Source organism: Thunnus thynnus, chromosome 9, assembly GCF_963924715.1.
Source record: "Thunnus thynnus chromosome 9, fThuThy2.1, whole genome shotgun sequence".
Lineage (NCBI taxonomy): Eukaryota > Metazoa > Chordata > Actinopteri > Scombriformes > Scombridae > Thunnus > Thunnus thynnus.
The window spans coordinates 34,459,122-34,482,276 of NC_089525.1; the positions used below are offsets into that span (position 1 = coordinate 34,459,122).

The window sequence follows — 23,155 nt, forward strand, 5'->3', positions numbered from 1 at the left end:
CAAAAAGTTAAAATTTTAAATTAATCCACTGAGATGAGACTTCCAGGTTTTAATGTCCTTCATAATTTATTTCATAATATTATTTTATAATTTATTTCATAATATGTATAAAATTTTATAATTTATTTGTTTTGTACTCACGCATCAGTCTGTTGAGTTCGGCACGCGGCAGCGCGTTGAAGGCGTCGTTGGTGGGAGCGAAGAAGGTCAGCGTCCCCTGCTGGTTCAACAGCTCCGTCATACCTGCCGTCTGGATCGCACCGACCAGGAGACTGAAAGAGGAGGAGGTGGGTTTGTTTCTTACACCTTGATCAGATGGAGGGGTGGGAACCTGCAGGCTCCTCAGAGCATCAAGTCTACAGTGTGAGTCCATGTGCTAACATACTGCTAGCCTAGCTTAGTTTACAGACGGGAAACAGGTGGAAACTGCTAGCCTAGCTTAGCTTACAGACTGGAAACAGCTAGCCTAGCTTAGCTTACAGACTGGAAACAGCTAGCCTAGCTTAGCTTACAGACGGGAAACAGGTGGAAACAGCTAGCCTAGCTTAGTTTACAGACTGGAAACAGGTGGAAACAGCTAGCCTAGCTTAGTTTACAGACTGGAAACAGATGGAAACAGCTAGCCTAGTTTAGCACAAAGATTGGAAATAGGTAGAAACTGCTAGCTTAGCTTAGCACAAAGCAAGGGGAAACTGCTAGCTTAGCAGTCTTTGTGCTAAGCTAAACATAGCCTGCAGACCTCTGAATGGCTGCTCACATCTCTGATCTGTTCACTGATTCAAATATTTGATTAAATGAAGTGAAATTACAGGATAGTTCAGTGTGACTAACATGTCGGTATGAACACGTAAACATGTGAAACATTCTGGAGAGGACGGACGAGTTGAATGTTGTGGTTTAGTTTTATAAACTCTGCTGCTCTAACGAATTAAAGAAGATTACGAATAGAAAGAAGAGAAGAGAGACAGTCAGTGAAAGACGATTGAACAGAAAAATGATTCAACAGCTGGGAGCTTTATTAGCCGCTGAGAGATGCTAACGATCCTGAGAAAGCTCAGAGACGGAAGAGTCTGACTGCCTTAAACGTCACAGATTCAGCAGCTGAAGATGTTTTTTATTCTGACTGATTGACATTATATCTCAGACCAAAACATTCCTGAACAACTGAAGCAGACAGAAAAATCTGACTGATCCTGACCGGCATGTTTATATCTGTCATGTGGCAGCACTTTGAGTTTACCACAGTTTACAACAGTTTACCACAGTTTACCACAGTTTACAACAGTTTGCCACAGTTTACCACAGTTTACCACAGTTTATAACAGTTTACCTCACTTTACTACAGTTTACCACAGTTTACAACACTTTACCACAGTTTCCCTCAGAGTACTGGTGTTTATGGGAGGTTAGGAGGGACATGATCGTCTCTTCCTGGTACTTATTGTTTAGTTGAGTATAAAATCTCACCTGAAGCGGTCGTCGGCCTTCAGGATGTCCATGACGGTTCCCATCGGGGGGGTGAGGACTTTGTCCACCGTGAACATGGTGGCGAAGCGTCCGGTCTTATCGTGGGCAGCGATGCAGGCGTTCTCAATGCACAGGTTCTACAGAGACAGTTGGAACAGTCCGTACATGTAGATTAGTTCTTGAAACATTCTTGTTTTCTTAGCAACCTGTGTGAAACAAACCTGGTGACAGACTGACGTAATAACTGTGTGCGAAGCCCGTTGACCTTCTGAACACAGATGCATGATGGACACAGGTGTGAACGGCGAAAAGTCTCAGCTGTTCGCTTGTGTTCAGATCGCTGAGATGCATTTTAAAACCGAGTGTAAACAGGGTGTATGAATGCTTTCCAGATGACAATAAAGAGAGAGAGAAGAGAAAGAGGAATGATGTCGCTGGTGACCTCTCACCTGTGTACATCACACAGGTGGTGAAATATGCTGAGCTCTGATTGGTCAGGTACTACAGTATGTTAAGTTTCTGTTCTTTAAGATGTGACCAAAAACTCATCGAAGACGCTAAAGTCACGTCTGTCTCTGTTCTTCATAACACGCCTCGACCGGTGATGGAGAGGTGATGAGGTCATGAAGGAGGTGAAGCAGAAATCAGACAAAGAAAATTAAGAAAAGATGTTTTTTTTATATGAAGTTCGTCTTGAATGTTTCAGTCTGTCTCTGTCACACACACACACACACACACACACACACACACACACACACACAGTGTCTGGAAAGATTTAGCAGTTGTGGGAAGCAGGAAACTTCTTGCGGTCTGCAGAGTTCATTACTGAGCAGAAATGTGAGCGAGCCACCCACGAGTCAGAGACCTGCAGCATGTGGACTGAATATTGAATATTTTTGGACGGTTTGAAGACGTCAGCTCAGACATATTTCATGGTTTTGTAACATTTCATGAACCAATAGATTCATTGATTTCTGGCAGGTGAGTTAATATTAATAATAATCATGTCCATCACAGTGATGTTTTCAAATGGAGTCTGACTGGTGAAGCTGGTTCTGGTCATATGAACTGGTTCTTCAGTAAGAAGTTGAGCTCCGTGTGTCGCTGACGCAGAGCTGAAGCTAACAGAGACTTCTGAGTTTCTGAATACAGAAAACACACAAAAACCAGCAGCTCCTCACACATTTATGTCAAATTGACCAGTACTGATGCATATTTCAGCTGATAATTTGTCAGAAAAGGTAACGATGTGTTTAAAGTTCGGTTATGTGTCCCGGTAGTCGTCTGCAGTTGGATTCCAGCAGCAGATCTGAGTTGTGAGTCGTTTCCTCTCGTCCGTCTCTCCCCTCGTTTCCTGTCATCGCTCAACTGTCCAATAAAGGCTTAAAAATGCCCCAAAAACATTTTTTTAAAAAAGAAAGTTTTATTTATTATGTTTCCATTTGTTTTTATTCACATCTTCAGTTTGTGGAAAATTCTGAAAAATTCCAGAAAAATCTCTAAAAGAGTTTCCTGTCTGAGGTTTAACAGACTGAATGAGTAAATGATGACGTCATGAATCATGTGACTTAAACGTCACTGAAGAGCTGAAAACATCAGATCTGTGTGGAGCGATGATGAGGAGGCTGTAACCTTCCTCACATCAACACATGAAACTAACAGAAACGTCATTTTCCATCGTTTGAGCTTTGACTGTTTTAATGACGTCATCTCGTTGTTTCTTCTTCTTCTGCGACGGTTTATCTGCTGATATTCACACAACAGCAGCATCGATGGAAACAAACATTCAGAACATTTTACTTTGAGGATTTTTCTGGAAATTCTGTTTAAATTGGATGAAACCATCAGTTGAAAGTAATGTTGAATGATGGTTTGTGTACGTAGCTGTGAGGTTCTTGTTCCGATCGGTGGGGGGTCCCACCTCATCCTGGACATGCAAAGCTTTTATTTGATGACTCACATCACCACAGGATGCTCTGGATGATGTCATCACCACATGCGGTCGCAGTAATGAGGCTGCAGTTTTGCAGTCGAACCACCGTTTGAAAAATGATTTAAAAAAACGGTTTGATGTTTGAAATATAAACTGATTCTTGTCTCTCGGCTCTGCGACCGTCAGACCTGTTCGTTTGTTTGTCATTAACGAGACGCAGAGACGGAAACTCAGTGACCTCATGACATCATCACCAAAGATGATTAACGGCCACCGGGAGACAGATGATCCTCCTGGCAACAGACGACACAGTCACACACACACACACTCAGCAGCATATTCAGCAAGACGACGTCCAATCTGCCGCTCTGATCGTCGTCACAGCTGACACACAGAGACCACGTTCAAAACCAAACACACACAAAGAGCAGCTTCTTCTATGATCTGGAAAAAGTCTGAGGTCAGCGCAGAGGAAGGATTTTAAAGTTACAGTCGATAATAAGATCCAGGAACATGAAAACCACTGTGTCTCATTACAGAAATGAAAATGTCACTACTTCTCCTGCAAATAGAGAACATCAGGAGATCATTTAGGCGGCTTCCTGTTCTGACATCAGCTGACATCGAACAACAACAACAAACACAACAACAACCACACTGAGACGCGCCAACGAGCCAAATCTCCTCACATCCTGATAGAGTCCGATCGCTCAGAGGACAGCAGACACATGTTGTTTCCTCTGCAAGACCACCGGCCAAAAACAACATGTAGTCGCTCCATAGACGTCCCAGCGTGGGCTGCAACTAATGATTATTTTCATCTTTGATTGTTTGATCAGTCGTTTGGTCGTTAAAATGTCACTTTGTTCTGAAAGATGTAACCTCAAATGTTGTGAAATGTCCTCAGAGTCCAAACTAAACCAGTTTTTATATGTGAACAAACTGCTGCAACTCTCAGTTCTCTCACATCAACACTGAATCACGTCTCTATTTGACTTTTATTGAATCACATTTCAGGCTTTTTATTCATATCTTAAATTCTATTTAAATGTGTCTTTTTACGATGTGTTTTATGTTTTATGTAAAGCTCTTTGAATTGTCTTGCTGTTGAAATGTGCCGCACAAATAAACAACCAACAGTCAACAACACAAAGATCTTCAGTTTACAGGACTTTTTCTTAAAAAACGACTTAAACTGATTAATTGGTTGTCACAATATTGGTAATAATGGACTGATCGCTGCAGCTCTGATCTCAACAACTTTAATAACAAGATTGTTAGCAGACGTTCATCTTCCTCAGAGGATGAATCCCTCTCTGTAGCGCCATCAGCAGGTCATATGTCAACATCTACTTAGTTTCACACATTCACGTTCCCCTCAGGATGAACTGTAATAACTCTGATCCTCTGACTCTTCCTCTAGCGCCATCATCTGGTCATTTCATTCTGTCTAATGATGATAGCGACTTGTAATAAACTAAAAAGGTTTGTCAGTTTCCATCATCAGCGTTGCTGTCAACACCTGACAGTCACACCAAACTCAGCTTTTATCTGTAAATTCAGACCTTTGGTGTTTTTAAGTGTTTTTTAAGAGCTCAAAGCTAAACTGACTACAGACATATTGTCCAAAAACACCTGAAGAAGAAGAAATATCTGTAAACGTTTCTTGTGCCGCTGCAGATCCAGTCAGGAGTCAACAAGTGAAAGAAACTCGTTCTTACGTTTCTGTAGACGAAGACTCGCAGCTTGAGGCCTCCGAGAGTCTCCAGCTCCTGACCGTGATACAGAGCCTTAGAGGACAGCTGCTCCTTCAGGATGTGATTGGTCATCAGCTTCCTCATGTCGGGCGTCATCGTCAGACTGCCTGTTAGAGAAACAGACGGATCACATGACAGCAGTCTGCTACTGCTCATGCCCAGACCTGACCTGCGTCCTGGAGGTAAAAAGGTCGAGACGCTGAGAGTTTAAGGAACGTAGAGGGAGTTTTACCTTTGAAGCCGTCGTCCAGAGGAGCCAGCAAGGTCAGCGCCTCAGAGCCCCTCAGGTGAGAGCTCAGACCGGCCTCAATGAACAGCCTGGTTGCCGTGGCAACGGATGAACCTTCGGCGAGCTCCAGGAGAGTTTTGGCTGCAAGTTAAAGAGTATAAGTAAGTTTTTACAACAAGTAACCATGACAATAATACTGCAAGTACCTACTGCTGTTAGTACTGTTACTGCTGGGTGGTAACAGTGGACAGTAGTACTCTGAGTATTTGATGCAGTATCAGTAGTATACTGATACCAAGTTCTGTACTGTAGATTTATTTATTTATTCTGTCAGTTGGAAGGAGAATCAAACTAGAGCTGCAATGATTAATCTATCAGTCGATCGACAGAAAATCAATCTCCAACTATTTTGATAATCGATAAATCATTTTGTGTCAGTTTGTAAGAAACAATATCCAAATATCTCTGATTCAGCTTCTTAAATGTGAATATTTTCTGGTTTCTTTAGTCTCTATGACAGTAAACTGAATATCTCTGAGTTGGACATTTTATGGACCAAACAACTAATCAATGAATGGAGAAAATAATTGATAAATGAATCAATTATGAAAATAATCGTTAGTTGCAGCTTCGCATCAAACCTCAGTGCTGACTGACATACTGTAAGTTGAGTATCACAAGCAGTAGAGAACAGATTGATCTTCTTCTTCTGTGGTCTGATGGTGACTGGTTACGGATTTAAACCAGTTTAAATTATTTTATCAACAAATTCATTTTTGTGAATGAAATAAAGGACAGAAACATTTTCAATTTCTCATAGAAAGATATTTAAAAAAGTACTTTGGTATTAGTACTGACGCTCAGGTAGGATTTGGTTCAGTAGAATTAGTAGTATTAGTAGTATTAGTAGTATTGGTAGTATTGGTAGTATTGGTAGTATTGGTAGTATTAGGGGTATTGGTTGTATCAGTAGTATTACTAGTATCATTAGTATTAGTAGTATTGGTAGGATTGGTAGTATTGGTAGTATTGGTAGTATTAGGGGTATTGGTCGTATCGGTAGTATTAGTAGTATTGATAGTATTAGTGGTATTAGTTGTATCACTAGTATTAGTAGTATTGTAGTATTGGTAGTATTGGTAGTATTAGTAGTATCGGTAGTATTAGGGGTATTGGTTGTATCACTAGTATTAGTAGTATTGTCGTATTGGTAGTATTGGTAGTATTAGTAGTATTGGTAGTATTGGTAGTATTAGTAGTATCGGTAGTATTAGGGGTATTGGTTGTATCAGTAGTATTAGTAGTATTGTAGTATTGGTGGTATTGGTGATATTAGTACCTGAGTCGGGGATGAGCAGTTTGTTGATGTAGTGGATGACTTTGTTTATTTTGGTTTAGTTGGATGTATTGCACTGTTTTTTGGTAGTGGTTCTCTCAGTATTAAACACAGTGCTGGTAGTACTCCCAGTATTGGTAGTATTAGGGGTATTGGTAGTATCAGTAGTACTGGTAGTATTGGCAGTATTAGTAGTATTGGTAGTATCGGTAGTATTGGTAGTATTAGTAGTATTGGTAGTATTGTAGTATTAGGGGTATTGGTCGTATCAGTAGTATTAGTAGTATTGTAGTATTGGTAGTACTGGTAGTATTCGGGGTATTGGTTGTATCAGTAGTATTAGTAGTATTGTAGTATTGGTAGTATTGGTAGTATTAGTAGTATTGGTAGTATTGTAGTATTAGGGGTATTGGTCGTATCAGTAGTATTAGTAGTATTGTAGTATTGGTAGTATTTGGGGTATTGGTTGTATCAGTAGTATTAGTAGTATTGTAGTATTGGTAGTATTAGTACCTGAGTCGGGGATGAGCAGTTCGTTGATGTAGTGGATGACTCCGTTGGTTCCCAGTTGGTCCTTCTTGGTGATGATGGCCTTCCCGTTCAGAGTCAACTGGTCTCCATCACAGCCGACCTCCAGCACGGTGCCCTGCAGCGTCTCCATCGGCGTCCCCGACACGATGGACTCCGCACACTGCATGTTCTTCAGGATGTGGTAGTTCAGCAGGTCTGGGGGGGGGCAGACAGGTAAACATGTGGACAACATCAAAGTCAAGTTCATCAGCCGACTGTCAGTCATAAACGTGATCGAACAGCTTTCAGTCTCCAGTCTGATGTACAGCAGCTGAGAGTCAGAGCGCCTCCTGCTGGTCACCTTTCAGAGCTACGGGGTCTCCCAGGATCCTGTTCAGGGTCTCCGGAGGGATCTTCTCGAAGGCCTCGTTGGTGGGAGCGAAGATGGTGTACTGACCCTCGTTCTCCAAAATACTGGTCAGACCAGCAGCGGCGATGGCGGTCTGAAACACACAACAGGAAGTCCGTTTCTTGTTATAACAAGTTCCTTTTTATGTTGTAACAAGATATTTTATGTAATCAAACCACGTTAACCAGCATTTTCACTTTTTATAGACGATGTACGCTACAGTATCGTCTCTTCAGGCAGGGTGTTGTTGTAACAACAAACCAATTTATTAATTATAAGGAGAAACGTTTGTTTTAATGAGATATGTTGATTTCATGAAATAACAAGAATGTTTTGTGTTATAACAATAAACATTTCTTATCTAATTATCTAATCTAATAATAACGACTCAATAACCTCAACTGTCTCTTTAAGAGCAGAAAGACATTTTTTAAATTAGCACAACTTTGGACCAATCACAATTAGCGTTGTCCATATTTCCAACTATGTTAATGTGCCGCCTACAGGAGTACTGATCGATATATTGATATATTGACAGATGTACTTACACGAAGGGTCTCCAGGTCCTCGTCGACGTCGATGAGCGTGTGCACGTTGTTGGTGATGGCGGTGATGACACGGTCGACCACGTGCACGATGCCGTTGGTGGCGTGTTGGTCGGGTTTGATCAGACGAGCACAGTTCACCGTCACAATCTGAGGAGGCGATCAGAAATCTGTTATTCTACAAATCTGATCAATTTCAAATCCACAAACAACTGTCAGAGCTGCAGCTTCACTTCACATATTTAGGATGTGAAACTAAACTCTACAGCAAATAAACTCAATAAGCTCCAGATACAGGATCTAAATAACACTTTAGTCAAGATGAGGAACAAAAACTGGAGAAGAATCATGTTAATTTTGCCTGCAGAGAGTAAGAGACCATTGTGTTTGATTTGCAATGAAACAGCAGCCAAACTACATCACTGCGACATCAAACACGCCTGTTCTGAAAAAAACTATCCAAAAAACATGAAGAACCACTAAACTGAACCAGCTGAAGTCGTCATATCAAGAACTCACTGATCAATCCCTCCGGGATTCTGCCATCGCAATAATTAACACTAATTCAATTCAAATCTGCAATATTTGCAAGATCTTGCAGTTCTGCTAAATTACAGCAACTTTTCCACATGAAATCAACAGACGTTTGTGATTTGGACCAATTGTGGCGTTTGTTGTTGTGGTAACTGACGTCATCGCATTCAGCAAGGATATAAATGGAACTAAAGTATTTTCTTTTTTACAGAACTTTGAGTCCTCATGGTTCTCATGTTCAGAAAACACATTAAACATTAACACTGAAATATAGTTGTTTCTGTGATATTCAGGATGCTTTTTATCCAAGGAAGTCATTAAATATGATTCTTCATTGGTACGAGTTTTTTAAAAAAAAATCACATTATTTTCCTTTGCTGGTAATTTTTCCCAATTCCTGCAAAAATTTACTGCAAAAAGAGACATAAACATGGCAAACTGTATCGCAATTTTTGAGAAAAGCTGCTGCAGTAATCACAAAAACACTCAGAAATCCTGTAGGGATCATTTACACCAGTGTCTCCACTTTCACATCACTTTTTATGCACAAGTTTAAGGACTTGGTTACACAACAAAGAAGTCATGTCTCTTACTAATACAGAAATAATGTTCATATACAGAGCTCTCATCACATAATGCAGCTTTAATGGACCTTTGAGACGGTGGAAATTTGGTAAGTGGACCTCTAAGACTTGTAGTTCTCCTGATCTACAGAGTGTAAGTCACATGTCACAGTGTGTGTGATGCAATACTGACCCCGTTGGTGTAGTGGTGGATGTGGACGTGGAAGTCCTGGTACATGGAGGCGAAGGAGGAGCCGTGTTTGAGCTCCTCGGAGGTCAGCCGGCGGTTCACCATGTGGTAATGAAGAGCGTTCAGCAGCTCGATGTTCACGTTGCTCACCAGGGCGTCCAGGATCTCCTGCAGCGTGACGGCAGCACAGAATCAGTGTATCATTTTACATCACTGCTGTCATTCATCTGCATTGGTGATGGTTCCAGCTGGTGTTCGGGTGGGTGATGCTGTTAATAGGTAGTTTCTGTGGATTTCGGTGGATTGTGTGTGTTGTTTGGCAGTAGCAGCAGTCGTACTGTTGATGGTACTACTAGGTGGTCTCTAAGTTGTTGCTAAGGGCCAGTGGTGACTTGAAGGTTAGAAATGTGACTGGAAAGTTAAAAAATAGCAGCTCTTGTCCTTCCTAACCTTGAGTAAGGTGTTGGACTCCAAGCTGTTTTTTGGTTTACACATCAGACTGGTTGTACTGGGAAGCTTAAGAGGTTTAAATAAAGGTTTAAAAAATGAGTTGGAAGGATGTTATTGTGGTGTTTCTTGTGGTTGTTGTTGGTGTTTTTTATTGGTAGGATGCTGGTTGCTAGGAGGTTGCTAGGGTCTTATGTAAGATATTTACAGTATGGTCTGCCAAAAACATTCAATAAAATCCTGAACATACACACAAGCTGTCTGCGTTTTCAATTAATTAAAGATCAGTCAGATGTTATTCTATATTTTTCTTCTTGTCAACAAACGAGGATCTTTAGAAGTTTTTATTTTTAAACTAAACCCTCAAGCAGATATTCAAGCACCCAACAGACTCAGAACAAACAGCTCACAAATACTGTTTTCATGTGTAAAAAAGGCTCAGTAACGAATACACAGGAGGAAATGGTGCATTTTATGGGGACTATTTTCATGATGTAGTTGATGTAGTTAAAGTATTGCAGTAAAAGTACATAAGTATTATGAGCTTGATGTAGTTAAAGTATTGCAGTAAAAGTACATAAGTATTATGAGCTTGATGTAGTTAAAGTATTGCAGTAAAAGTACATAAGTATTATGAGCTTGATGTAGTTAAAGTATTGCAGTAAAAGTACATAAGTATTATGAGCTTGATGTAGTTAAAGTATTGCAGTAAAAGTACATAAGTATTATGAGCTTGATGTAGTTAAAGTATTGCAGTAAAAGTACATAAGTATTATGAGCTTGATGTAGTTAAAGTATTGCAGTAAAAGTACATAAGTATTATGAGCTTGATGTAGTTAAAGTATTGCAGTAAAAGTACATAAGTATTATGAGCTTGATGTAGTTAAAGTATTGCAGTAAAAGTAGTGGTTTGGTCCCTCTGACTGATATATTATTATATATGACATCATTAGATTATTAATAGTGAAGCATCAGTGTTAGAGCAGCATGTTACTGTTGTAGCTGCTGGAGGTGGAGCTAGTTTACACTACTTTATATACAGTTAGCTAGTTTAGTCCAGTGGTTCCCAACCTAGGGGTCGGGCCCCTCCAAAGGGTCAGCAGATAAATCTGAGGGGTGGTGAGATGATTAATGGGAGAGGAAAGAAGAAAAAACAAAGTTCTGATACACAAATCTGTTTTCAGTTTCTGGATTTTTTCTCTAATCTTTGATTTTTGCTGAAATATTGGATCATTTGAACATTTATTGAAATGAAAGCATGTGAGAAGTTTAGAGGGAAAAATCACTCAAATACTCAAGTAAAGTACAAGTACCTCAAAACTGTATTTAAGTACAGTTTTGAGTAAATGTACTTAGTTACTTTCCACTACTGTACTTGTCAGTAGGACTGATCGATGTTGTTGTACTGACTGTCGGCAGGGCGGCCCAGGCCTCGTTGCTCGGGGCGAAGAAGGTGAAGCTGCCCGGACCTTCGATCTCCTCCTTCAGTTTGGCGCGGTCAGAGTACATCTGTGTGGTGGTGGCGCCGACTACACCCAGCGTGTTGTAGATGTTCACCAGAGGAAGCGCTGCAACCACACAGGTCAAGTTTAATTTATATAGAACAACATCACAAATCACAACCTCACCTGAAGGGGTTTTACAATCTGTACAACATACATCATCCTCTGAACAATCTCCCCACAAACCCTTCAGGAGGAGCAACAGAGGACGGACAGGCAGGAAACAGACGTGGTGTTTATAGACCAAAATAGCAAGATGACAATATGTAAAATCAGGACAACAGAATGATGAGTCGAATGTAAACACACACAGAGACAAACACACTCAAACTCAACAAATACTCTGCCAGCTGCAGCTAAAAGGAACCGGAGTCATCAACAAACTGTCAGAGCAGAACACCCACAATGCAACAGTGACATCACTGCATGTAGAGGTCAGAGTTCGGTCACAGCAGCTTTTATATGACGACTTTTTAGTTTGATCTCGTGAGAAAATTTATAGATCAGATCAATCACAGTAATAAACACAAATTCAAGAAATCTCTGCAATATTTCACTTTTAACTTTTCTGCATTAGAAATGTCAAAATCAACAAACCGTTTGTGATTTGAATAGTCGCTTTTCTGCTATTTGACAAAGCTGTGACGCATTCTGCATCAAACACAAGATGAATCATTTTGAAGTGATTATTAAATGAATAATAAACTGAAAGTTGGAGACAAAAACTTACCGCCTCTTCTTTTGTTCATTTCGTTAAACTTATACTTTTTTAAATACATCACCACTGCGCTGTTCAGTGTTTATTAAACAGACGCAGCAGCTGGAGTCGCAGTTTGTTTCCTCTTATTTAATGTTGCAGAAACATTAACAGACTCTGATCATATGTTCTGCTGGATTTACTAACGACATAATCTGTGTCTGTTTCGTTGGAAAATTCTGCTGGAAATCCTCTGAAGAGCAGATGAGATTTACATGAGTCATGAGGAAGTAGATGGAAAAACAAATGTGCATTAAATAAATGCTTATATATAACTGAAAACTAAACATTTAGGGTTTTATAAATGAACAACGTCTGATTAGCAAACAAACAGCAGAGCATCAGTGAATCCCTGCAGGCTGCTGATAAACTTTTCTGTCTTTTGTTACAATAAGAGATTTCAGTGTGTTTGTCTGCTTTTATCTCAGTATTGACATGAACTCTTTTTCATTTAGTGGCGGGTCAGAGGTTAGAGGTCAGAGGTCAGAGGTCAGAGGTCATACCTGCAGGACAGCCCTTCTCTCCAGGAATCTTCTCATAACCAGGACAGCACTCATAGGTGATCACCCTGCAGCAGAGACACATCAGGACACATCAGGACACATAAAGACACATCAGGACACATGAAGACACATCAGGACACATCAGGACACATGAAGACACATCAGGACACATCAGGACACATAAAGACACATCAGGACACATCAGGACACATCAGGACACATGAAGACACATCAGGACACATCAGGACACATGAAGACACATCAGGACACATCAGGACACATCAGGACACATGAAGACACATCAGGACACATCAGGACACATGAAGACACATCAGGACACATCAGGACACATGAAGACACATCAGGACACATCAGGACACATCAGGACACATGAAGACACATCAGGACACATCAGGACACATGAAGACACATCAGGACACATAAAGACACATCAGGACACATAAAGACACATCAGGACATATCGGGACACATGAACCCTGTTTACACTTGAAGTGAAGTGGACACGACTGTCACTCAAACCACTTGCCGAGTTGGTCTGGGACGCATCTGACCACATATCTTTTGTAGTGTAAATGCAATGTGTCCTGGTGTGTCCTGATGTGTCCTGATGTGTCCTGATGTGTCCTGATGCGTCCCTGACGAGGACGTGGTGGTTGTTTTGGTGACAGCGCGCCAACACCAAATGACTTTGTCCTCTCAACAGTTGGGACAGTTCGTACGTGTAGGTTAGATCTTCTCAGAACAGACTGACGTAACGACTGGGCCCTTTGACCTTCTAGCGGATGTAACGTAACGCAATCATAACGAAATCTCAACACAAGAGGGCAGCTGGACACCCTGGAGACACATGATGGACACGTGCATGAACGGCGACGTGTCTCGGCTGTTCACTTGAAACCCAGTTTAAACAACCTCATGAAGACACATCAGGAAACTCTCCGTCCTCTTTCCTCCTCTCCTATCAAACTTCCTGTCCTTCATCCTCTGAAAGCTTCATGTCTTCCACTTTGTGTTTTTCTGTCTCGCCTGCTCTACCTGGACAGAATCAGTCTACCTCCTCCTCCTCTTCCTCCTCCTCCTCTTCTTCACTAACGTGTCTTTCACTCCAACAAGATTTGAGCCTCAGGTTAAAAAACCATAAACTCTCAGTTTTCCCCGTCAGAAGCTCGTAAACTTCTCTGTAACGTTTCTGCTGCAGGAGACACATAAATTCCTGTCTGTGTATAATGATGCTAATAAAGTTATTTAGTTCAAGTTACTGTTTCCACGTGTAAAATAATAATAATGAACATAACATGAGAAATTCTTCAGGTTCAGACTCGTTTCCATGAGAACATAAACAACGAGCTTCCCATAATAAACCAGTTTACCTGAAATAAATATTGTTCTGATTATCTGGAGGACAAAGCTGAGAGTCACAGTGACCTCTAGTGGTCAGACGGACGTTTGGAGAAACAAAATCCTCTGTTGTAGTAAACTAACAAGGAGATATGGTGCTTTTTGCCAGAGGTGGAAAGTAACTAAGTACATTTACTTAACTACTTCCATGTGATGCTACTTTCTACATTTCAGAGGGAAATATTGTACTTTCTACTCCACTACATTTATTTGACAGCTTTAGTTACTTTTCAGATGAAGATTTGACACAATGGATAATATAACAAGCTTTTAAAATACAACACATTGTTAAAGGTGAAACCAGTGGTTTCCAACCTTTTTGTCTTTTGACGTCTTACAAAAAGCAGTGTGTAGTCGGGGTCACATTTCACATGTCTATGAGTTGTTAACAGCTCCACCAAATAGTGATTTTTCCCTTTAAACTTCTCACATGCTTTCATTTCAATAAATGTTCAAATGATCCAATATTTCAGCAAAAATCAAAGATTAGAGAAAAAGTCCAAAAACTGAAAACAGATTTGTGTATCAGAATTTTGTTTTTTCTTCTTTCCTCTCCCATTAATCATCTCACCACCCCTCAGATTTATCTGCTGACCCTTTGGAGGGGCCCGACCCCTAGGTTGGGAACCACTGGACTAAACTAGCTAACTGTATATAAAGTAGTGTAAACTAGCTCCACCTCCAGCAGCTACAACAGTAACATGCTGCTCTAACACTGATGCTTCACTATTAATAATCTAATGATGTCATATATAATAATATATCAGTCAGAGGGACCAAACCACTACTTTTACTGCAATACTTTAACTACATCAAGCTCATAATACTTATGTACTTTTACTGCAATACTTTAACTACATCAAGCTCATAATACTTATGTACTTTTACTGCAATACTTTAACTACATCAAGCTCATAATACTTATGTACTTTTACTGCAATACTTTAACTACGAGTACTTTTACTGCAGTAGAGTATCTCAGTACTTGTTGCGCTGCTGCTGAGTTGATGTTAAACGTGTTCAGACTTTGCTGCAGAAATAAACAGATTTTGAGGAGTGTTTTTCTCTCGGAGGGTCTCGGGTTTGATTCCCGCCTGGAAAGCGTCTGACTCACATGTGTTCTGTAATGAAGCGTGTAGGTTGAGCACTTCCTGTTGAGATTTCCATAATAAATGTGGCTGAGCCGTGTGGGCTCATAAAGCTCATTTCCTCCGAGAGAAGAAGAATCTGCAGTCAGACGCCTGACTGACCGACGGGGGACGCACACCCACCGCCAGGAAAAACACTTCCTGCTTGCTACAAAATAAACGTCAGGTGACTGGACGACTTAGCAACAAGTAAATATCCTCAGTTTTTTATTTTATCATTTGAATTTTAATTATTTATACTGTACTATTATAAAGTTTTGTACTAACAGCGTCACTTTGAGTCACTGCAACTCAATTTAGTTTTATTTAGTTTTTCTTTATGTTGCTGTATTACATGTTTATGATCTGCTGCTTGTATGTTGTTGCTATGATACGTGAATTATCCTCAGGATAAATAACCGTCTGTCTATATGTATATATATACAGATGGGTGACAGATTAAAGGAAAACCTGGTCCAGGTCTGGATGCTGGACCCCTACAGTGAGGGGGTCTGGGGGCTCTGTTATGCTGGCATGGTTTGGGGAAGGGTCACTGCTAATCAATACAAAGTATTTGTGAGTGATCAGCTTTAATCCTATGATGAAACATGTCTATCCTGATGGGAGTGGTCTCTTCCAGGATGGTTTGATGAGTATTAAATGATGTGAATCATATGTTAGGACCTTCACAGTCATCAGATCTCAACCCAGCTGACGATGATGAAGAGTTCAGAGACTGTAGGATCAATAACAAGGAGCTCTGAAGATGTTCTGATGGTCCAACACCTTACTGACACACTGCATGTTGGTTTTTCCTTTAATGTGTCACCTGTCTGTATGTATATATTTATACGGAAGGATGTGATGGGATGTTTTAGGGTTTTCTAAGAGTCCACAGTGATCAGAAAACATCAAAACATAACTTTCATCATCATTAATAATAAACTCAGAAGCTCGTCACACAAACTTTGAGCTAAAACAGCCGCTCGTTATTCATGTGCGACGTGTAAAAATATTAAATTTTTACAGTAAAAGAATGAATCTGTCCAGTTTTATGATGAATGAATCTGATGTGTTTAATAGTCAGAGACTCTGCAGCTTCAGCTCAGCTTCGTCCGACTGTAGTGAAGCTTTAAAGTCATTTTTCAAACAATATTTACTGGTTCAAGTCTCTCAACTGTGAGAATTTGTTGCTTCTCTTGGTCATAAATGACTGTAAATCAAATATTTTGTTTATATTTGACTGCTGGTTGGACAAAATGATGACGTCATCTTTTCTGATGTTTTATTGACCAAATGATTAATTGAGAAAATTATCGATAATGACAATAATTGTTAGTTTTTGCTGTGTTCCAGATATGAATTCTCAGTCATGTTTTTCAGTGTTTCCATTGCTTGCATCATATTCAGATGTTTTCTTTGGGAGGAAACAGGAACATGAAGCACTTTGTGGAAAACGAAGCAGGAAACACTTTATAAACTTACTTTATAAAACGTCTGTCACTACATCACAAGTTTCAGCTTTAATCTTTAAATACAACTAAAAGAAACTGAATCATACACACATATATACATATATGTGCTTTTATTAAGATAAATATTACATCTAAATCCAAATCTCGATGGTTTTGAATGTTTTTTATGTCTTTTTTGTTGTACTTTGGACTTTATCAGGTATTATACGGGCAGGACTCTGTCAGTCCTTTATGGATGAACATGAGGAAACTCGCTGGGATGTTTGGAGGATCTCTGATGAGCCGAACGCTGCAACAATTAGTCTTTTAGTTGCCAACTATTAAATTAATCGCAGACTCTTTTGATAATTGATTCATCTTTTTGAGTCGTTTTTTTAAGAAGAAAATGATTCCAGCTTCTTAAATGTGAATATTTCCTGGTTTCTTTCGTCTCTATGACAGTAAACGTCGTCTTTGGGAAACACTGATCAACAGTTTTTACTATTTTCTGACATTTTACAGATCAAACAACTAAACAAACAGTCAGATTAATCAATAATGAAAATAATCGTTAGTTGCAGAAATATTGTAGATGTTCTGGTACACAAACAAAACAACAAAACCTGTAGAGGAAAGCTGTGTGGCGCTGCCCCACCACCAGACCCCCCACCACCAGACCCCCCACCACTGGATCCCCAACACCGGACCCTCCAACACCAAACCCCCCAACACCAGACCCTCCAACACCAAACCCCCCACCACTGGATCCCCCAACACCAGACCCTCCAACACCAAACCCCCCACCACTGGATCCCCCAACACCAGACCCTCCAACACCAAACCCCCCACCACTGGATCCCCCAACACCAGACCCTCCAACACCGGACCCTCCAACACCGGATCCCCCAACACCAGACCCTCAAACACCAAACCCCCCAACACCAGACCCTCCAACACCGGACCCCTCACCACTGGTTCCCCCAACACCAGACCCTCCAACACCAGACCCCCCACCACCCTCCAACACCAGACCCTCCAACACCAAACCCCCCAACACCAGACCCTCCAACACCGGACCCCCCACCACTGGATCCCTAACACCAGACCCTCCAACACCGGACCCCCCACCACTGGATCCCCCAACACCAGACCCTCCAACACCGGACCCTCCAACACCGGATCCCCCAACACCAGACCCTCCAACACCAGACCCTCAAACACCAAACCCCCCAACACCAGACCCTCCAACACCAGACCCCCCACCACTGGATCCCCAACACCGGACCCTCCAACACCAAACCCCCCAACACCAGACCCTCCAACACCAAACCCCCCACCACTGGATCCCCCAACACCAGACCCTCCAACACCGGACCCTCCAACACCGGATCCCCCAACACCAGACCCTCCAACACCAGACCCTCAAACACCAAACCCCCCAACACCAGACCCTCCAACACCGGACCCCCCACCACTGGTTCCCCCAACACCAGACCCACCAACACCAAACCCCCCAACACCGGACCCCCCAACACCAGACCCCCCTACACCAAACCCTCCAACATCAGACCCCCCACCACCGGACCCTCCAGCCCCCAGGAGGCCATGAAACAGCTGCCATCTTTAACTGCTGATGTTCATAAATCAGTTGAAGGTTTACTGAAAGCAATATGAGGTCATTTAAGTCGGAGTTTGGTTCTTCTTCTCTTCACGCAGGTTTTCATGCTCGTGTGTCGGGTGCAGAAAAATCTGTCACCTCAGCAGTTTGAGATCAGCACGATTTAGAGGTTGTTTCTGATTGGTTCTCTGCTCGGTTCAACAGAGTCACATGTTGAACTTTACAACTCATGTGTCAATCAGAGACACTGAGATAAAAACACAACAACAGGCAGCACATGAGGATCTTTATTACATCACTGTTGTATTGTGTTTATGTAGTTTAATGGTTGATAGTGTATAAATGTGTATATGGTGTAAATACAGTCAGATGTGTAGCTCTCTATACAACGTACTACAGTGTATCTACAGGAACGAGTCATAGAAATGCAGCAGGAAGCTTTCGTCTTGTTTTTTGGTTGAATATAGATGTATTTCAGTGTGGTTCTGATCCGTATGAATACAAAGTATTGAGGACATTTGAAGGCTGTAGTCACTGAATGCTTTCTGTGTGAAAACTATGCAAATGTGTCACAGTTTGATCCTGAATTGTTGCTGTTGAAGAGTTTGAACATGTGGACTCAGTATTGATCCCTGCAGGGAACCGATCAGAAACTAAACTGTAAGTGCAGGAGTTCAACAGTCTCTTCACTCTGATGCCTCTGAGCGAACTGTTTCCACAAATGTGTCCAGAAACGGTTTTAAAAATGTGAAAATCTGCACAAACGCTGCTGTATTATTATAGTTTATATTTCCTAACAGTGAAAGTGAGAATTTAAGTTTCAGTCTGACTTCAGTCCAGGTCTCTGCATCTCTGTCAGCAGCAGCTGCTTTAATAAAAGAAAATGTAACGTCTGGAGACAGAAGAAGGAAAAACTCCCAGAGCTCCTGCAGCCGCGTATCACCGCGGCAGTAAAATGTAAACAGATGGAGATCAGCTACTGCGAGTGTGTGTGTGTGTGTGTGTGTGTGTGTGTGTGTGTTGGCACACACGCTGGACTGATTATCAAACCAGATGGAAACTTGACTCCCGTTTGTTCTCCACATAAACAAAGATGGCCGCCGTGGATTTCTGACAAAACAAACAGAGCGAGGTCGCAGTAATTCAGCCGGCGGGGTCGAGCTACCCGATGGAAACGTTCCAGCAGCTTTAACATCAGTCAGGACTCCGGACGCTGCAGCACAGACTCGACCTTCACTCTGTTTCTCTGATTCGCTCCAACATGAAACGGCTCCAAACTAAACCTGAGGAGTCGCTGAGAAAAGCTTCTCAAAGATTAAATGACTTTTCCAGCCATGTTGTGTAACTTTGGTTCAGAGAAGAAAGAAGAGACTGTTGCCGCAGAGGCAGAGAAGAAGAAGCTGCAGGTTTCTGTTAAAGATGTTTGAAACTAAACAGAGCGAACGCTTTGCTTTAAAATGTAACCTGATTATTATCATCAGTCCTGTCAACTTTTATCAAGACTGTGATCGTTTTCATCTTTCTGACTACGAGAGTCACTGTTTACCTGCCTGACAGATAAAACACACTCACACCTTCAGGTTAAAACTACGGAGGTCACATGACGCCATTTTAGCCTCTTTGCTGGTTTTACTGTAAAAGCTTCAGCATACATTGATGAGCTTTATTGACCTAAACACTCAAACTGCAGGAGACTCTGTATTATAGTAACTCATCAACCATAAGGGGGCACAAATTATAATAATAAACTCAATTTTAAACCCATTTCACATTTAACAGAAGGAAAACAAACAAACAAAATGTCCCGTTAGCAGCAAAGTTTGGCTAAAAAGAGTCTTAAGTCTAAATTGAAAGACTTTTTAGACTCAGAGTTTTGGATGGAAGCAGATCAGAGTGTCACAGCAGCTTCACTACAGACAGCTCAGTCTGCTACAGCTGCAACGATTAGTCCATTAATCAATTAGTTGCCAACTATTTTGATAATTGATTAATTGTTTTGAGTGATTTTTTAAGAAAAAAATGTCCAAATTCTCTGATTGCAGCTTCTTAAATGTGAATATTTTCTGGTTTCTTTAGTCTCTGTGACGGTAAACTGAATATTTGAGGAAACATTGATCAACGTTTCACCATTTTATAGACCGAACAACAAATCAATTAATTAATTAATAATGAATATAATGATTATTTGTACTGTAACTGCATCTTTGATTGATGATCACTTCTATTGTCTTTTTAGGAGAATTATTTGTAAATCAAGACAGATTCAATTATTATTTTTACCCAGAAGTCTAGAGGAGGTTGTGAGCAGCGTGTACAGTTTGTTGCTTGAGAGGTTAGCGTTAGCGTTAGCGTTAGCGTCACCTCCTTTAGCGCTCAGGTGAGTCACGAAAGAACAAAACAAACGGACAATTTTACAGATAATTTAAAGGCGACACATTCTTCATCAAACTGTACGTCCCCTCTAACTTACAAATATGTCATTTATAGTTTTTATATTAAACTTGTTGAAGATCTTTAGTGTGTCGAGCTGTGAAGGATCTGAAGTCTCCGGGGGAGTCGGGGGTGAGTTATGACTCTTCCCTCTGCTGACCTCTGACCTCTGCTCAGCCTCCTCCTCCCTCCACAGAAACCCAGAGCAGAGACACAAAGACAGGACTGTTCTCACACACACACACACACACACACACACACACACACACACACACACAGTCCCACTTCAAACCCCTCCCCACCATGAGTGTGAATCTAATTAAACTGTCAATGATAAGAGCTGAATGTTTCCACAGACTGTGTGTGTGTGTGTGTGTGCGTGCGTGTGTGTGTGTGCGTGCGTGCGTGTGTGTGCGTGCGTGCGTGTGTGTGTGTGTGTGTGTGTGTGTTCAGATCCTCTAACAGCTTCACTTCCTACAAGCAGAAACTCTCGCTTCCCTTTTTTTCGTTTCCTGGATCAGAAATGAAAGAATCTGTTTGTGGGAAACTGAACTCGACATCCTGTCCAATCACAGACCAGCTTCACACACACACACACACACACACACACACACACACACACACACACACACACACACACACACACACACACACACACAATGATACATTCACCTCTGAATCTGAGCTGTGTGTTTTATGAATCTTGTATGTCGTGTTTCATTCTTGCACTTTGAATCTCCACAAACAGAAGCTGCGACTTTAATTTGCTCTGCAGAGACGCTTTGAATAAAGTTTAGATAGTTGACAAAGAGACTATCAGCGTTTCATGTCTGCAGCAAATCACCACATTTCTAATCAAGTTCAGAGTCGCTTTAAAGACATTTTTCGTGTTTTACAACAAAATGAAAAAATGTCTTCAGCAGGTTTAGATGCTAACAGACGCTAACAGATGCTAACAGACGCTAACAGATGCTAACAGATGCTTTGTGCCTGATCATGTTAAATGATCAGCAGGCAGCAGGAGACTGAACTCTACACCAAACATGAAAAACTAGTTTTGTTGTGTTCAGACAAACAGAAACAAATAAATCAACTGTCTGTAAATACGTCTATAAACATTCACAAGTTCATTCCAGGCTTCAGAGACACAAGAAAACAGACAAAAACAGCGGCCATGTTGGAAATCTGATCATCTGATCATCTGATCTGACATCCAGCCGATCATCTATCAATCAGATCATTGATCGATCAGGTGATTAATCAGACGTTGCGACCTCAAACCGCTCGTCAAACTGATCAGACAGAAATTTGGTCTGATTCTAAAATTGTGTTTAACTGACTGAAGGAGAGCTGCAACCATCCACTGCAGGAGCTGCAGGAGCTGCAGGAGGTGCAGGAGGTGCAGGAGCTGCAGGAGGTGCAGGAGCTGCAGGAGGTGCAGGACCTGCAGGACCTGCAGGAGCTGCAGGAGCTGCTTAAGCTGCAGGAGCTGCAGGAGGTGCAGGAGCTGCTTAAGCTGCAGGAGCTGCAGGAGCTGCTTAAGCTGCAGGAGGTGCAGGAGCTGCAGGAGCTGCAGGAGCTGCAGGAGGTGCACTGCATCTGAACTCTCTCTGGGTGTCAAAACGGACAAACTAACCAGTTCAGACAGAAAATTCAGCAGAAGATGCAGAAACCGTCTTTCTAAACAAAAATAATACAATCAAAACATGTGATCAATAAAGGAAACCCGTCAACTAATCGATTCTTTGATCAACAGAAAAATAATCTGCAACTATTTTAATAATCAATTATGTTTGACAAAATGTCAACTTTGACTGAGTATGTAGTACTGTAGTACTGTAATACTGTAATACTGTAGTACTGTAATACTGTAGTACTGTAATACTGTAGTACTGTAATACTGTAATACTGTAGTACTGTAGTACTGTAATACTGTAGTACTGTAATACTGTAATACTGTAGTACTGTAATACTGTAGTACTGTAATACTGTAGTACTGTAATACTGTAATACTGTAGTACTGTAGTACTGTAATACTGTAGTACTGTAATACTGTAATACTGTAGTACTGTAATACTGTAGTACTGTAATACTGTAATACTGTAGTACTGTAGTACTGTAATACTGTAATACTGCAGTACTGTAATACTGTAGTACTGTAGTACTGTAATACTGTAATACTGCAGTACTGTAATACTGTAGTACTGTAGTACTGTAATACTGTAATACTGTAGTACTGTAATACTGTAGTACTGTAATACTGTAGTACTGTAATACTGTAATACTGTAGTACTGTAGTACTGTAATACTGTAGTACTGTAATACTGTAGTACTGTAATACTGTAATACTGTAGTACTGTAGTACTGTAATACTGTAGTACTGTAATACTGTAATACTGTAGTACTGTAATACTGTAGTACTGTA

The 23,155-nt window shown here is 41.0% G+C and overlaps 1 protein-coding gene across 1 annotated transcript in view; it reads right to left on the reverse strand.

The window, feature by feature from the left end:
• The window catches only part of tgfbi (transforming growth factor, beta-induced), a 36,248-nt gene that overhangs the window by 6,387 nt on the left and 6,706 nt on the right, over window positions 1–23,155 (reverse strand). Inside the window, exons 3-12 of the mRNA XM_067598243.1 lie at window positions 12,683–12,747; window positions 11,331–11,488; window positions 9,477–9,641; window positions 8,190–8,336; window positions 7,594–7,735; window positions 7,236–7,448; window positions 5,390–5,527; window positions 5,122–5,264; window positions 1,468–1,604; window positions 142–272 (exon numbers count right to left, since the gene is read on the reverse strand). Of these exons, the coding sequence (XP_067454344.1) occupies window positions 142–272; window positions 1,468–1,604; window positions 5,122–5,264; window positions 5,390–5,527; window positions 7,236–7,448; window positions 7,594–7,735; window positions 8,190–8,336; window positions 9,477–9,641; window positions 11,331–11,488; window positions 12,683–12,747 (1,439 nt within the window). The remainder of the gene's footprint in view (window positions 1–141; window positions 273–1,467; window positions 1,605–5,121; window positions 5,265–5,389; window positions 5,528–7,235; window positions 7,449–7,593; window positions 7,736–8,189; window positions 8,337–9,476; window positions 9,642–11,330; window positions 11,489–12,682; window positions 12,748–23,155) is intronic.